Below are 15,722 nucleotides of genomic sequence, written 5' to 3' on the forward strand. Positions count from 1 at the left end.
GCAAGAATGCCACACATCTGTTCGACCAACGCCAGTTGATCTAAACGCCAGTAGATCTGGAACACCGGAAGGCTGGTTTTACTTCCACAGTGGTTTTGTGTGAAGGAAGGAAACCTTCCTCCAGTGAGCAGTGGAGCCGCCAAGGGAAAGCCCACGATTTAAAACTGTATGATTAAAAATATAATTTATTTATAGTTAAAAATGCAAAATGAATTAAAACAACCTTGGCCAAGGGGTAGCACAATAAAAGTCAACAAAACACAATATTAAAAAGTCCAGTGGCCTGCGCCACGACCTAAAAGTCCCAGGGAGCTAAGAAATCCAGCAAGTGGTATAACCAAAGGAACCAGCGGAGTCCTCGCCTCCCTCTCGCACTCACGTCCTGATATGCTGAAGAAGGAGAGGAAGCGGCAGTCACTATTCTTTCCAGACAGATTTACTTCATAAAAAAGGGATAAGTCAGAGACTTACCCCGGGTGGGCAGAGCTCTCAACTCCGCCCGCCGCTTCTTTAAAACTGGAAATCGGCACAGCCGTCTCGTAGCCTCCGCTGGTGCTGTCTCCGCTCTCCCCGCTGGTACTGTCGCTCTCTGCGCTGGTACTGTCGCTCTCTGCGCTGGTACTGTCGCTCTCTGCGCGCTGGTGCCTCTGCGCGCTGGTCCTCCTGCTGGTGCTCTCCGCGCTGGTGCCTGCATTAGCCAACTCTAGCCGCCTTAGAAGGGAAAACCCGGCGGCGTCTCGCCGCCCTATCAATGTTTCTGTTCCGGTTTCCCGAATGGGCAGAGCTCTCAACTCTGCCACCGCTTTCCTGTGGCAAACCAACCGGCACCAGCCCGTCTGGGCTTGTGGCCGCCGCCACCGCCTGATACCGTTCACTCTCCCAGTCCTCACTCCACCATCAGTCTCTTCTCTCTCGTCTCCCATCACTCTTATTGGCCTCCGGGACCTCACAGGTGTGTCGGGTTCATAATCAAGGAGGGGCGGAGACTTTCCAGGACAAGTCACCGATGAATACCATAAAACAGGCAATAAAACCCATAAGAATACAACACTATACAATATTAAAGAAAGTAAAACACAACCAAACATGCACAATAAAAATATCTTAGGTAACTTGTCCCTCTCCACCCCGTGACACATACACATGATTAACACAAATATATGATTACAAGCTTTTCTTTTAATGAATAAAACATATTGTACTTCAGGTATAATGCTTATATATATATATATATATATATATATATATATATATATATATATATAGGGTCCAGTAACCATCACAGTGGCAGATATCCAAGAAAGGGTCTCCAGTATGAAGAGTTGGACAGCACCAGGGCCCGACATGGTTCACGCCTACTGGCTGAAGAAGCTGACTGCACTCCACGAGCGTCTGGCAGCACAAATGAACCAGCTGCTAGTTAACGAGAGACACCCGGAATGGCTAACTGAAGGCCGGACGGTCCTGATCCCCAAGGACCCCAAGAAGGGACCGGTCCCCTCCAACTACCGACCAATAACCTGCCTCAGTACTACATGGAAGCTCCTGTCAGGCATCATATCGGCTAAGATGAACAGGCACATGGGTCAATACATGAGCGGGACACAGAAAGGAATTGGCAAGAATACCAGAGGCGCAAAACACCAGCTACTGGTAGACAGAACAATCAGCCGAGACTGCAAGACCAGACTGACCAACCTGTGCACTGCCTGGATTGATTACAAGAAGGCCTACGACTCAATGCCCCACAGCTGGATACTGGAATGCCTAGAATTGTACAAGATCAATGGGACCCTAAGAGCCTTCATCAGGAACTCAATGGGGATGTGGCGTACAACACTAGAGGCCAACTCCAAGCCCATAGCACAAGTCACCATCAAGTGCGGGATCTACCAAGGAGATGCTCTGTCTCCACTGCTGTTCTGCATAGGCCTGAACCCCCTCAGTGAGATCATTAACAAGACTGGCTACGGATACAGACTACGGAACGAAGCAGTTGTCAGCCACCTCCTGTACATGGATGACATCAAGCTGTATGCCAAGAGTGAACGAGACATCGATTCACTGATCCACACTACCAGGCTATACAGCAATGACATTGGAATGTCGTTCGGACTGGAGAAGTGTAGCCGGATGGTAACAAAGAGAGGGAAAGTAGTCAGAACTGAGGGGATTGAACTACCAGAAGGCAACATTGCAGACATAGAGGACAGTTACAAGTACTTGGGGATCCCGCAGGCGAATGGGAACCATGAAGAGGCCGCTAGAAAAGCTGCAACCACCAAGTACCTGCAGAGGGTCAGGCAAGTCCTGAGGAGTCAGCTGAATGGTAAGAACAAGATCCGGGCCATCAACACGTATGCCCTGCCCGTGATCAGGTACCCTGCTGGGGTAATAGGCTGGCCAAAGGAGGAGATAGAAGCCACTGACATAAAGACAAGAATGGTAAATGGCCTGCATTTGTATAGCGCTTTTCTAGTCCATAGGACCCCAAAGCGCTTTACACTACATTCAGTCATTCACCCATTCACACACACACTGGCGATAGCAAGCTACATTGTAGCCACAGCTGCCCTGGGGCGCACTGACAGAGGCGAGGCTGCCGGACACAGGCGCCACCGGGCCCTCTGACCACCACCAGTAGGCAAACACGGGGTTAGTATCTTGCCCAAGGACATTTGGCATGCAGCCAGGATGCAGCCTGGGATCGAACCACCGACCTTCTGATTAGTGGCTGACCTGCTCTGCCACCTGAGCTACAGCCACCCCAAGAAAGCTCCTTACCATGCATGGAGGGTTTCACCCCAAGTCCAGCACCCTGAGGCTGTACGCTAAGCGGAAGGAAGGGGGCCGGGGACTGGTGAGTGTCAGCACCACAGTCCAGGATGAGACAACGAACATCCAAGAATACATTGGGAAGATGGCCCCAACTGACCGAGTGCTCAGTGAATACCTCAGGCAGCAGAAACCCAAGAAAGAGGAGGGAGACGAGGAACCATCATGGAAGGACAGGCCCCTGCACGGTATGTACCACCGGCAGATAGAGGAGGTGGCTGATATCCAGAAATCCTACCAGTGGCTGGACAAAGCTGGACTGAAAGACAGCACAGAGGCACTAATCATGGCAGCACAAGAACAAGCTCTGAGGCCAAGATCCATAGAGGCTGGGGTCTATCACACCAGGCAAGACCCCAGGTGCAGGCTGTGTAAAGATGCCCCAGAGACAATCCAGCACATAACAGCAGGGTGAAAGATGCTAGCAGGCAAGGCATACATGGAACGCCATAACCAAGTGGCCGGCATAGTGTACAGGTATATCTGTGCCGAGTATAACCTGGAAGTCCCGAGGTCAAAATGGGAGACGTCCCCAAGGGTGGTGGAGAATGACCGAGCTAAGATCCTGTGGGACTTCCAGATACAGACGGACAAAATGGTGGTGGCTAACCAACCGGACATAGTGGTGGTAGACAAACAGAAGAAGACGGCCGTAGTGATCGATGTAGCGGTTCCGAATGACAGCAATATCAGGAAGAAGGAACATGAGAAGCTGGAGAAATACCAAGGGCTCAGAGAAGAGCTCGAGAGGATGTGGAGGGTGAAGGTAACGGTGGTCCCCGTGGTAATCGGAGCACTAGGTGCGGTGACTCCCAAGCTAGGCGAGTGGCTCCAGCAGATCCCGGGAATAACATCGGAGATCTCTGTCCAGAAGAGCGCAGTCCTGGGAACAGCTAAGATACTGCGCAGGACCCTCAAGCTCCCAGGCCTCTGGTAGAGGACCCGAGCTTGAAGGATAAACCGCCCGCAGGGGCGTGCTGGGTGTTTTTATATAAACCAACACCCAGCACGCCCCTGCGGGCGGTTTATCCTTCAAGCTCGGGTCCTCTACCAGAGGCCTGGGAGCTTGAGGGTCCTGCGCAGTATCTTAGCTATCTTAGGATAAACCGCCCGCAGGGGCGTGCTGGGTGTTTTTATATATAAAAACACCCAGCACGCCCCTGCGGGCGGTTTATCCTTCAAGCTCGGGTCCTCTACCAGGTCCAGTGAATCCTTAGACTCTGGCCTTCTACTTACTCCTCCAGCTACTCTGGAAAAATATTCAAGTAAAACCTCAAATCCTCATCCCAATAAAATATCTCTCACCTGTTTTTCTCTAGCAGAAGACTGTTCTCGTTCGGTGAACACACACGCACCCGAGACTCTTGTAGCTCCAGACTTTCCCCCGTTGATCTGAAATTCTGTAAAATAAACCTTTTAAAAACTGAACACAGTCTTCTGAAAACATGACCATTGTTGGATATGACAGCTTTATCCTGAGTGCGAAACACTTTATAACTGTGTTTTAAAAAGTGCTACACAAATACATTACTGTGACAGAGATACCAAACTCTTATGAAACAAACAAAAACCATGAAAGATTCAATTAATCTCCCTCGAAGGCTGATACTGAGGTTTATATTGCAAAGACAAATGACTTGGTGCCCTCTTCTATTTGTGTTTGTTAAAAAAGCTGAATATATTTACCTTCTTTTTGATGAAGAATATGAGCACTGTGCTGACTACTACCAGAACGAGAAAGAGAGTTATATTGCCTGCTTTCAGCAGGAATATGATATCCTGAGGTTGTTTACCTACAAACGACAATGTGAGCATGACAGCTTTAAATGAATTTCATCAAATATTTTCTGATGCAAATACTCTTTATTACCTATAGAGTACTGGACTGTAGGTGGGATGATTATGTGGTAACTTTGGCACCAGGAGCCAACTGAGTTTGTCAGACAAAACTTTAAATGATGTCCATCCCCGAGCTCTCGTCTCACTGAGCTCTTGATCGGCTTGTTGCAGGAAACATCAGAGTCTGCTTTAAATGCATTTGGGACCTCATCCCAGGATGAGTCTGTTTCACAGCTGCAGTGAAACAAAATAAAAGGAGTTTAAATAATCAGAGCTAAAATGCTCTCTGAGCTGAACGGCTGTGCAGGTAATCATACCTGTGATTGAACTCAGAGCAAAACATCCAGGTATAGTTTACTGGCACCAGACTGACAGTCTCAAGGTTGAGGGTACCATCATCCTTATTAAACAAGAAGTTGAACTTTGGTTCATCTGGAACAAAAATCAGATGATCTCAAACAATCTCACATTTTAAATATAAATGATAATTAAATTTAAGTAATAATAAAACTGTAACAAAGGTTACATTAACCCACCTACAACACACACTGATATGGTCTTTGTTTCCTTTTGTCCTCCAGCCTCCAGGTGTAATTTATAATCTCCTGATATGAGTGGATCACAAAGCTTCACAGTCCTGAGAAACAGTTCATTACAGTCCTCATATCACATGATTACACCAGACAGCATAGTTCTCTGTCGCTGCTCATGAAAAACATGAATGAATGAATAGTTTTACACTTCCATATGATGACAGTTTGCGTCATTGAAGTACCTGTGCTGTGTTACCCATGTCTCCCTGACACATTTAGTCCTGTTTTTGTCAGGAGTCTCCCAGGAACAGTGCTGGAAAACAGGATGGTAGGAAACAGTGGCCTGCAAGCAGGTGCTGGATGCCTCCTGAGCTGATATGATCTTGGTCTCATCCAGCTGTGCAGAGAGGAAACCTTCATCTGAGGAAACACAAGAATAAACCAGATTTATTCAGTGGGAACAGTTTCAAATAATAATGACATGAAATGAAGTCTACTGACCTGAGACATGAACATGAACAGACTTTGAGTTTTTATTTGCACTCGTGCAGGTGTATGTGCCGCTGTGCTCCTCTCTCACTGATCTGATGGACAGGTAGGCCATCTGAACACCGAAATATGAGTCATTTTTAATGCACATCTGGAAGAAAAACCCCATAATAATGATCATTTGCAGGATGATTATCAGTGAAGTACTTTGTGTCTCAGACTGAGGAATATTAAAAAGGTCGGTCAGTTTTCAGACAAACATAACAAGAAAGTTTAAGGAAACTCTCCCTGATTACAGGACATTACTGTACCTCCTCCTTCTTCTCTGGTGTACATGAAAATGTCCTGGCATTGAGGTGTTTTCCTCCTTTCTCCCACACAGGTGATCTCAGACTGTATCCTGTAACTCTGCAGCGAAGCAGCAGAGACTGACCTTCGCTCAGGGTGACAGTAGATACCTCATCTTTGTTCATTACGCTGCTCTGTAAGTCTGAAACACACATCAGGGCCTCAAGTAAGAAATATTTGCTTTTCGGAGATTAGTTAGTGAATCTCTGGATCTTCTTGAAGTGAAGTTATTTGAACCAAATTTTACTCAAATTAACTCCTGTAACAATATATGGACACGTTCTTTGTGGAGTTATTTAACATCTTATTAATTAATTTCTAACCAGTTACCATAGTCATACAGTTGGGAGCACTCTTGTCCTTCAGTATTGGTTGCACAGCACATCATTCCTGTATTATAATATTCAGTGCTTGATACTTTGCTCTCTTTCCTTCCGTCACTTCCCTTAAACATCTTTGCCTCATCACTATTCTTGTTTCTGTTCAAACAGAGAAAAATCACATTATTAGTGGTGGGAAACTGTCATAGTCCCTCAGTCTTGACCACTTTCTTTCTTCTTGCACACTCACTCTCTCTTCTTAACTATCTGTATGTGTGTGGTGGTGGGAGTTGGGTTTGGGGGTGGTGGTGTTTTTTTTTGCAGGTGTGGTACTCGTCTCGTGTTGCTGCCCTCTGTGCGAAAAATCACATACATGTTCCTGATATCCTCATTTGTAGCCGTACGTAAGATAGTGGCAGACTCTTTTGCTGGATAGTTGAACTACAAACAGTGAAGCCTGGCTCCTTTGCTTATGTGAATGTTCCACTTTTCCATGAGAAACCCCCCTCCCCCAACTTACCTGCTGTTTTCTTGTGCTGTCTGATACCCTATCCTAACCACAGATCCCAACAAAGTGTCCCTCTAAATGATCCAGTCTAAAATGAGACAGAAGAAGTGTTGCTATTCTAAAGTTTGCATACAAATGTAAAAGACAACATCTTACCCAGACCAGGTAATTGTGGGATTTGGGAAACCCACAGAGACACACTTAAAACGGGGAGAAGTATCAGACACGTCAACACCATCAAGCATCAGCTGTGGTTTTGTTGGACGTTCTAAACAACATCAAAGAAAACAGTTAAATTAATTGTATTGTCACTCATTGATCATCAAACAGAGTTTGTTTGAGTATTGTAGAAGAAATAAGGTGAGAAGCTGTTACTCACTCATTACATGAAGAATCACAGTCGTGGAGAACATGGTGACATTGTTGGATTCACAGGTCAGAGTGTACTCCCCTGAATCTGTCTCAGAAAGCTGTGATGTGACCATGGACTGACTCCCATTTCTGCTGAGGTTAAAGGAAACATCTCAGTTTAAATACATAGAAATATAAAGCACCCAAACAGAAACACAGACGGTCACTTACGCTGTCATTACTCGGTCTTCTCCTCTGATCCAGTGGCAGACAAGAGATTCAGAGAGGCCCTCCAGGGAGATGATGAGTTTCTCACTGTTAGAGATTCTTTTATCAAGCACTCAGATGTAATGAAATAACACTCAGACACTTCAGCAGTTTAACGTGCACGGGTGAAACCTCAACAGAGATTCACACCCGTGGAGCAGCTCGCTGCCTTTATTTATACACAGCAGGAAGCATACAAAAAAGGAAATATCATGCTTATCTTGTCAAGCAAGCAGGTGTGATTTCTCAAGAACTTTGTATCCTCCACAAGGTCGTTTCTTACTCTTGGGTGGCGGTTTCCTGCTGCTGACATTTAATAAGAAGGCAAACAGTTTCCGTTATAGAGTAGAGAGCCAGCAGTTAAAATATGCAGCTGTTTGAGTACAAGACAGAAATATAAACACTCTTAGCTGATTATTATATGAATAATAAAACCTTTAAAAACAAAAATCCTCTGACACTTACCCACAGCCAAAACTTTACTGATGGGACCAGATGGATTCAGATAATCAGCTGGTAGCAAACATGCTGCCTGAAAAACAAGAGCCAACATTTAATTCCTCTTTATTAGGAAACTGTAAAATAATCACTGATTACTAGATCAATGCCATACTATATCAATGTGAGTTATGACTGTTCAACAGGGGCTTATCAAAGAATTCAGTGTTTATTTAAAACAGCTCTTACCTCATGACTGGATACACAGACTGGAGTCTTCACATCATCAGAGCAGAGCAGCCCAACAGCACACAGCAGCAGAACAGCTGGAGAGATAGAAAACTGAATCTTTAGTTTAAACAATTATTCAAACTATTATTAAAAAGAAAAAAAAAGGTCAGGGAAAAAGAGGAAACTCAACATAAATGTGTCCTTAAGAAAAGAAGTCTTTTCACTGAGCTCTGGTGGTGCACAGACTTGGGAGCCAGGAGAGCGAAACTGGCTTGAGAAAGAATGCTCCTTATCTGCACAAAGTGATCCACACACAAGCAGAATAACAGGACTCAACTTACCTTTAGCTATAAAAGTGAGGTCATGTTAAGAAAGTACTGGTAATGTAACTTACTCCATACATCGAATAGGTAAACTGCCTTCACGGGTGAAATACAGCACCTCCAACTAGAAACACAGGAAAAGACCACAGATGAATGCAAACAGGGTTGAAATATTGGCCTTACCTGATCACACAAAACTGTCTGCCGGGCGATGGGGAATTATCCCAGGGTGCCTCTCTGTCCCTCCTAAATGGAACTGTTTTGCTTCCTGTTGGAATCCTCAATCAGGAAGATCTTTCTGAGGTAACATAGGAAGATGCATAGATGCTGCCAATAGGCTTCCTGACTGAAATCTTGTAATTCAAGCAATATCCCAGCACTGAGCACATAGTGTGCTGGACTTCAACTGAATTGCTCATGAAAAGGTTTTTTTGTCTACACTTATCTAGTTGTACAGACTTTTTTTTTTTTGGAGATAAATGTTACAGGAGAGATAACATGATACACTTTGGCCCAGATTTTATTTGTGAGGATGATTATCAATGAAGTACTTTGTGTCTCAGACTGAGGAATATTAAAGAGGTCGGTCAGTTTTCTGACAAACATAACAAGAAAGTTTAAGGAAACTCTCCCTGATTACAGGACATTACTGTACCGCCTCCTCCTTCTCTGGTTTACATGATAATGTCCTGACATGGAGGTGTTTTCCTCCTTTCTCCCACACAGGTGATCTCAGACTGAATCCTGTAACTCTGCAGCGAAGCAGCAGAGACTGACCTTCGCTCAGGGTGACATTAGATACCTCATCTTTGTTCATTACGCTGCTCTGTAAGTCTGAAACACACATCAGGGCCTCAAGTCAGAAAGATATACCGTGGTCAACATTTGTGATTTGCTTCTCTGAGATTAGTTAGTGAATCTCAGTTTTGTTACTTTCACTTCAAGTATTTGAACCAAATTTTACTCAAATTAACTCCTGTAATAATTTATGGATGTATTAAATTTGTTATTAGTTCATTTAAATCCAGTTACCGTAGTCATACAGTTGGGAGCACTCTCGTCCTTCAGCATTGGTTGCACAGCACATCATTCCTCTATTATAATATTCAGTGCTTGATATTGTGTTCTCTGTCCTTCCGTCACTACCCTTAAAACTCCATTGTCCATCCTTGTTATTGTTCAAACAGAGAAAAAAACCCATTGTTAGTCGTGTAAAACGATATTTTTAGAGCGCTGTGTCTCTGACATATATTATTATCAAACCTTGTCTAATACCCATATTTTTCAGGTTGGTGTGTCTATGAAAAACATTATTACCAAAGCTTGTGAAAGTATCCCTCTAAATGATTTAATCTGAAGTCAGACATTAAGAAGTGCTGCTATTCTAAAGCATCTTACCCAGACCATTTGATTCTGGGATTTGGGAAACCCTCAGAGATGCACTTAAAAAGCGGGGAAGTATCTGACACGTCAACATCATCGAGCATCAGCTGTGGTTTTGTTGGACGTTCTAAACAACATCAAAGAAAACAATTAAATTCATTTTATTATCACTCATTTATGATCAAACAGAGTTTGTTTGAGTATTGTAGAAGAAAGAAGATGAGAAGCTGTTACTCACTCATTACATGAAGAATCACAGTTGTGGAAATGGTGGCATTGTTAGATTCACAGGTCAGAGTGTACTCCCCTGAATCTGTCTCAGAAAGCTGTGATGTGACCATGGACTGACTCCCATTTCTGGTGAGGTTAAAGGAAACATCTCAGTTTAATTACATACACTGTAAGAAGTCATCTATAGAATCTACCCAATAAATCTGAGGTAACAATTTGCATTGACTTTTTTGGGGTAGATTTAGTTCAATATATTGTGTATAAAATAACTTCAATAAAAAGCTATGAAATACTTAATTAAATTGGGTAAAATTTACCCCATATTTATGTATACATTCAACAGCTACTTACTCATTGAAATTAGGTAAAATTATCTCTTGTTTGCTAGTTGGTAATACCTGATAATTAGTAATAAAATTTAATTATTATCAGTTGATAAACATTACCTATTCATATAAGGTAAAATGTACCCCCCAAAAAAGATATTCAAATGGTTCCTCATCTCAATGTTTTTATTCCATAAAAATACAGAATAAAGTGCAACACAACGGCTAATGCAGACAACACTTTCAAAGGCCACTCAGTCCATTTTAAAAGCCAAAAGCACATACAGAAACTCTACAAGGTTGTTTCTGTGCATGTACATTATCAAACATATATATGGATAGATAGAACAGAACACTAACACCAACATTCAATAGTTTCTGTGCTTGCTGTCAGAAGAAAAATACAGCTCCATCAAGCTATGTCCTCTGGGAACAAGAGGGGAAAGGTGTATGCATTGCATAAGCTTATTTTTGAGGCCGTGGACCTTGTTCAGTAGTTTCGCCCCGTCAAGTTCCAAAAACAGTTTTTGAAAAGTGTCAAATGTGTTCTTCAGCTCCTTCGGATATTCGAGGTTGAGGGCATATATCAGTCCCATCAGCAGTACACATGCCTTTGTTCGGCTTCCACATCCCTCCATCACTTGGTTTCCCAAGTCACACAATGGACACATCTGATGGATCCTCCTCAGCCATGATGTGGATCACGATCACCTTCATCATATTGTCTGTGTAATCCTCACATTCCTACGTGTTAAAAAGAAAGAAACAAAAAGCATGCACACGTTTTATTTTATTTAAGATGCTTTTTCAATATATTTCAGTTGATCTAAAGAGGGGAGCGGACAGAAGATGAATGGAGAAGGGGAGAACAGGGGATAGGAAAGGACAGGAGAGAAGAACATTAGGATCCCTTGAGTTAATAAGTAAACTGTTATCAATATGACAAACCTGGCAGTCATGAAAAAGATCTTCTTGTCTTTCCCCGAGGTAGCTAATGAGGCAGCAGATAAGGAGATCCCTTTTCTTCTCAATGCTCTGTGTCTGTAGGGAGATACAACTTAGTGAAAAGACTAAGTCGAGTGCTTTACTTACATTAAGACTGAATTACTTAAAAACAAAAACATGGCTGATGCCTCTCTCCAGCTTTCAACAGGTGAGAGGCTGGGTACACCCTGGACAGTCAATCACAAGGAAACATAGAGACAGACAGGATAAACAACCATGCACGCACACACTCAAACCTAAGGACAATTTGGAGAAACCAATTATCCTAACAGCCATGCTTTCTGACTGTGGGAGGAAGTTGGAGTACCCGGGGGGAACGCACACATGCACAGGGAGAACATGCAAACTCCATGCATAAAGACCCTGGGCCGGGATTTGAACCCAGGACCTTCTTGCTACCCACTGCAGCCCTCCATAATTACATATTTGTGAAAAAAGTCAAATAACATAGGTCATTCAAAGTGTCCAGCAGAGGTCTCATCTTGGAACCAGCAGCTCCTCCTTTGGCAGGCATAAGCTGCAAAAGACCTGGTGTGTACTCATCAAGTTTCAGCATGAATGTCTCCACCAAAGAAACTGTGGTGATGCGTCTGAACTCTTCGATGAGCTAAGAAGTAAGGGGACAAAAAAAATGACATTTCAATTTGTTGACATTTGTTTGACATTTGTTTTTTGGTGGATAGGAATAGTTATCACACATACTCACCTGAGCCTCAGTGAATAATGCTGGCCACCTTTCTTTTAACTCACCCACAGAGGGGCAGAGGCTGACCACTCCAAGTCTTCGGCTAGAGAACGTTTTATTCATTTTATCTGCAATTATCTTTGCGTTGTTTTTCTTTGTTATTTCATAAATTAATTCAAGCCTCTCTTTCTCCAGTGTCTCTTGGGTTTCTCCAGTAGGATGCGGAGGGAGATAATTAACCTCTGCTTTTTTTTGGCTTTTTTACATTCTTTGATGGCACTGCATCAGCTGGATGCTTCCTTTTTAAGGCATTAATTTCAATTTCTGGGTAAGAAAATTTTCGAGATCTTAGCTTGGCACGGTAATTGTGCATCTTGTTTTTTCTGCGCTGCTGCCAGCCATATAAGCCGGCAAATGATCCTGGCTAAGACACGGAAACTTTGAAACCAAGGCTTCAGCCACTGAGAGGATCTGCTGATTGGTTGGGTAAGCAGTGTACGAAAAAATTACTTTTGCAAGGTCTTGCATTGTTGCTGATTTAACACTGGCATCCATGAAAGGTCTTCCAGTGTTGCGATATGAGTTGTTTGCCTCAGCGAGGATTAGTTGTATGTCTCGGGAAAACTCCGGTACTTGAAATGGCACTGGCCACGCAGCAGGGCGACATGAATCAGGGAGAATGATGGTGTCACTGGAACTTGACGATGCGCAGTCAGACACCTGTGAGGGTGCATCATGATTGGCAGGGCAGGTGTCCGTTTCAGTAGTACTTGCAGGATGGGTGCTCACTGAAGTCGAAGAGTTCAATGCAGACGATGATCCTGATTCACATACTGGTTGTAAGTCAAGGGTGATTACTGGCTCTTTAAGGATCACGTTAACAGTGGCCTTGTCATACAAGTCAGCAGTTGAGATGACACTGAAAAACTGATTGTCAAAGTCTTTGTCTTGTATAGCAGTCCAAATTCCCCATGTATCCCCATCCACTGTATTAGGAATTCCTGTTGGAAGTGTCAACTTTTGAATGCTGTGTTCTTCTAAAACGACTCTTAACTGAACTGCCATTGTTGTTTGGTTTGTGTTTCCTCAGCTGTAGAGACAGAGAAAGAAAAGAAATTGAGACAGGTTATTAATAGTTGATAAGCTTACATGCATATATTTTCTTCATTATCTTCTGCCAGAGAAATAAAAGCAGAGATTTAGTTCAGTAGAATTTTGGATAAATAATTTTTGATTGTCATTTTAAGAAGAGGGAGATAAGGGAAGAAGAATAGAGGAGGGTTAAGTGTGCATCACATGCTTCTATTTTCTTTTTCAAAGTTATATGTATTGTTCCTGTTAAATAAACATTACAATAAACAAATAAGGCAGGATGCCTGCCCATAAAGTTGTTGGTAAAATAATATATTTTTTCAATAATTTCAATAAGTGCACAAACATTTGATATAACAGAAATAATCAACCCATTACACTTACTCTGATGTGCAAATGAAGTGTTTAAGGGACACCATACGGCCATCTGCTATATTGTATGCAGCCATGTTTCTTTCAGTTCAGAATGTTTAAGGATTTCTGTCTCTCCTGTGGGCTCTACTTTGAAACTCCTCAGGTGTTCACAGTACCAGCCTCTAAGCAACTTCAGAACAAACACAGGAGTTCTGTGCACAATGACTATTTGATGGATTTCTGCAAAGTCAGGTAGGCCTCCTGTTGAGCCAAACGGCAGCATCATGCCAATATTATAGTCTGTGCCTAAAATGGTTGCTTTATTCGTCATGTTCACAAAGTCTTCCCTGGGGAACTTCCTTGCAAGGGACTCCTTAATGCTGTCTTTTAGAACATCGACTGCCACTTGAGTCTTCTGGGACACTGACAGTGCTGGCCTTTGGTGGTTGTAATCGTGGGTATGATATGCAATCATCGATTGGTGTTTTCTCGCCATTGTCATGAGGATGTTTCTACACCCAGTCTGCCTCACAATCCGTTTAAAGAATCGATGTTTGGCTTCAAATCGCATAGTCCAGAAATGTACAAGTGGCCCATAAACAGTAGGGGTTCAACGATATTCGTATCGATATTGAACCGTTCGATACAGTGCAGTTCGGTACGCATATGTATCGAACAATACAAAATTTTTAATTTGATTTATCAACTTTCCTTCTGACAATGCTGTCTGTGTTGAGCGCTCAGTGGATCTGCACTCGACAGTGCAGCCTAGGCGGAGCAGTCGAGTGCAGATTCACTGAGCGCAGGGCAAGCTAGCGAGACAGAAGTTAAGCTCTCCTTGCAACATGGCAAATTGAACCTCCCCCATCCTCATTCAGATCTGGCGTTTGGAACTATTTTGGTTTTCATGTGACGTATGACCCTGAAGGTAAGCGCGTCATGGACTAAAGTAAAACAGTATGTTGGATGTGCCACGCAATGCTCAATTACATGGGTGGGAGCTAGTGTGTTAGCGCAGTTAGCTCGTTAACGTGTTGGCCGTCCAGCCCCACGCTCAGGGCGATCCGCGGTAGCTCGTTAACGGAGATTTGCCGTGTTGTGGCGTTAACGTCATTTCAACGAGATTAACCTGAAAGCACTAGTGGGAACACAACAAATATGACTGCACATTTACTCCGACATCATCCTAGTGCAAAGACAAGTGGAAGCCGACAAAAACAACAAGCACGCATGCTACAAACTTTACCCGAGTCATTTAGACAGCCGTTAGCACAGGATTCTCCTTATGGGGACCTGATATGTTTAATATGCTGCTGAGAATATAGCCCAGAAGAAGCGGATAGTATAGCCTTTATTTTGGAAAGAGACATTTCTCTGTAATAAACTCTCTTTTCCAAAGATGAGTGATTCCTCAATCAGATACAGGGCTCGCAAAATTTTTCCAGTCGGGCTACCAAAATCTATCTCTGCCCTGCCCGTCGGCCTATCGTAGGAAGGAAAAATATATGTCAATGCTTTTGCATTCTTTCGGAAATGTAGCCGGGTAATTATGTCATTGGCATCGGTGAGCCACTGTCAATATGTGACTGTGGCGGAGGCGTGGCCCCGGGCGCAGCTGCAGGGGAGGAGTGGAGCGGAAGGCTCAACAGGGCGGCGCTGCGAGGCCGGTAAGAACAGCTGATGTTGTTTATGGACTGATGATGGTCTCCCTCCGCTGTGTTTATAGTGAGACGAGGAGGAGCGGCCAGAAGAGAGATCAGCTGGGCTCGTGAGCTGTCAGACTGTGTGACTGAGTCAGCTGTCAAAACAACAACACTTGAATAAATGTGGAAGTTGGCTGTACCTACCTGTGTGTGCGTGTGTCTGTGCCTGGTGTATTCCACAAGTGGTGCCGAAACCCAGGAAAGTGCCGGTGGGGAAATGTCCGACCCACAGGCCGCGCCACCCGCCCAGCCTCTGCAATTCTTGGCGCAGATGCTGGCGGAGATGGCGACGATGAGCCGGGATCAGGCGGCCGACCAGCGTGCCCACCTGGCCGCGCTGCGGGAGCAGACGGACCGGCAGACGCAAGTTCTGGAGCGGCTGGTCGGGGCCGCTGCCACGCCAAAGCCCTTGCCACTGTCGGTGGCGGTGCCCCGGATGGGGGACGGGGACGACCCACAGG

General features: G+C 44.1%; 1 protein-coding gene across 3 annotated transcripts; it reads right to left on the reverse strand.

Annotated features, from left to right (window-relative positions):
- Positions 1-165: 165 nt before the first annotated feature.
- LOC146567377 (receptor-type tyrosine-protein kinase FLT3-like) lies at positions 166-7,703 on the reverse strand. Of its 3 annotated transcripts, none has more exons than XM_085287190.1 (13): positions 7,455-7,703; positions 7,252-7,376; positions 7,029-7,140; positions 6,375-6,523; positions 6,008-6,186; positions 5,709-5,811; positions 5,450-5,627; positions 5,211-5,311; positions 4,992-5,106; positions 4,706-4,908; positions 4,522-4,628; positions 4,191-4,235; positions 166-986 (listed from the first exon to the last, which is right to left on the reverse strand). In XM_085287190.1, the coding sequence occupies exons 1-13, from the start codon at positions 7,460-7,462 to the stop codon at positions 468-470; spliced, it is 1,944 nt and encodes a 647-aa protein (XP_085143316.1). In that variant the 5' UTR covers positions 7,463-7,703; the 3' UTR covers positions 166-467. The 3 variants fall into 3 exon arrangements, with proteins under 3 accessions (XP_085143316.1, XP_085143314.1, XP_085143315.1); XM_085287188.1 differs by having other exon boundaries at positions 817-986; positions 4,141-4,235; positions 4,522-4,655; positions 5,709-5,847; XM_085287189.1 differs by having other exon boundaries at positions 817-986; positions 4,141-4,235; positions 4,522-4,655; ... (1 more) ...; positions 7,252-7,373; positions 7,455-7,701.
- Between the last annotated feature and the right edge of the window lie 8,019 nt (positions 7,704-15,722).

The sequence above is a fragment of the Mchenga conophoros genome, linkage group LG9 (assembly GCF_057382185.1).
Source record: "Mchenga conophoros isolate Kocher_MC1m ecotype Shallow Benthic linkage group LG9, M_conophoros_male_GT1.1, whole genome shotgun sequence".
NCBI classification, from domain to species: Eukaryota; Metazoa; Chordata; class Actinopteri; order Cichliformes; family Cichlidae; genus Mchenga; species Mchenga conophoros.

Coding starts and splice junctions, on each gene's coding strand:
- LOC146567377 (XM_085287190.1), bottom strand. Junction 5,628..5,708: donor TGTTCATGTTCATGTCTCAG/GTCAGTAGACTT, acceptor GTGTTTCCTCAG/ATGAAGGTTTCCTCTCTGCA. Junction 4,236..4,521: donor TATTCTTCATCAAAAAGAAG/GTAAATATATTC, acceptor TTTATTTTACAG/AATTTCAGATCAACGGGGGA.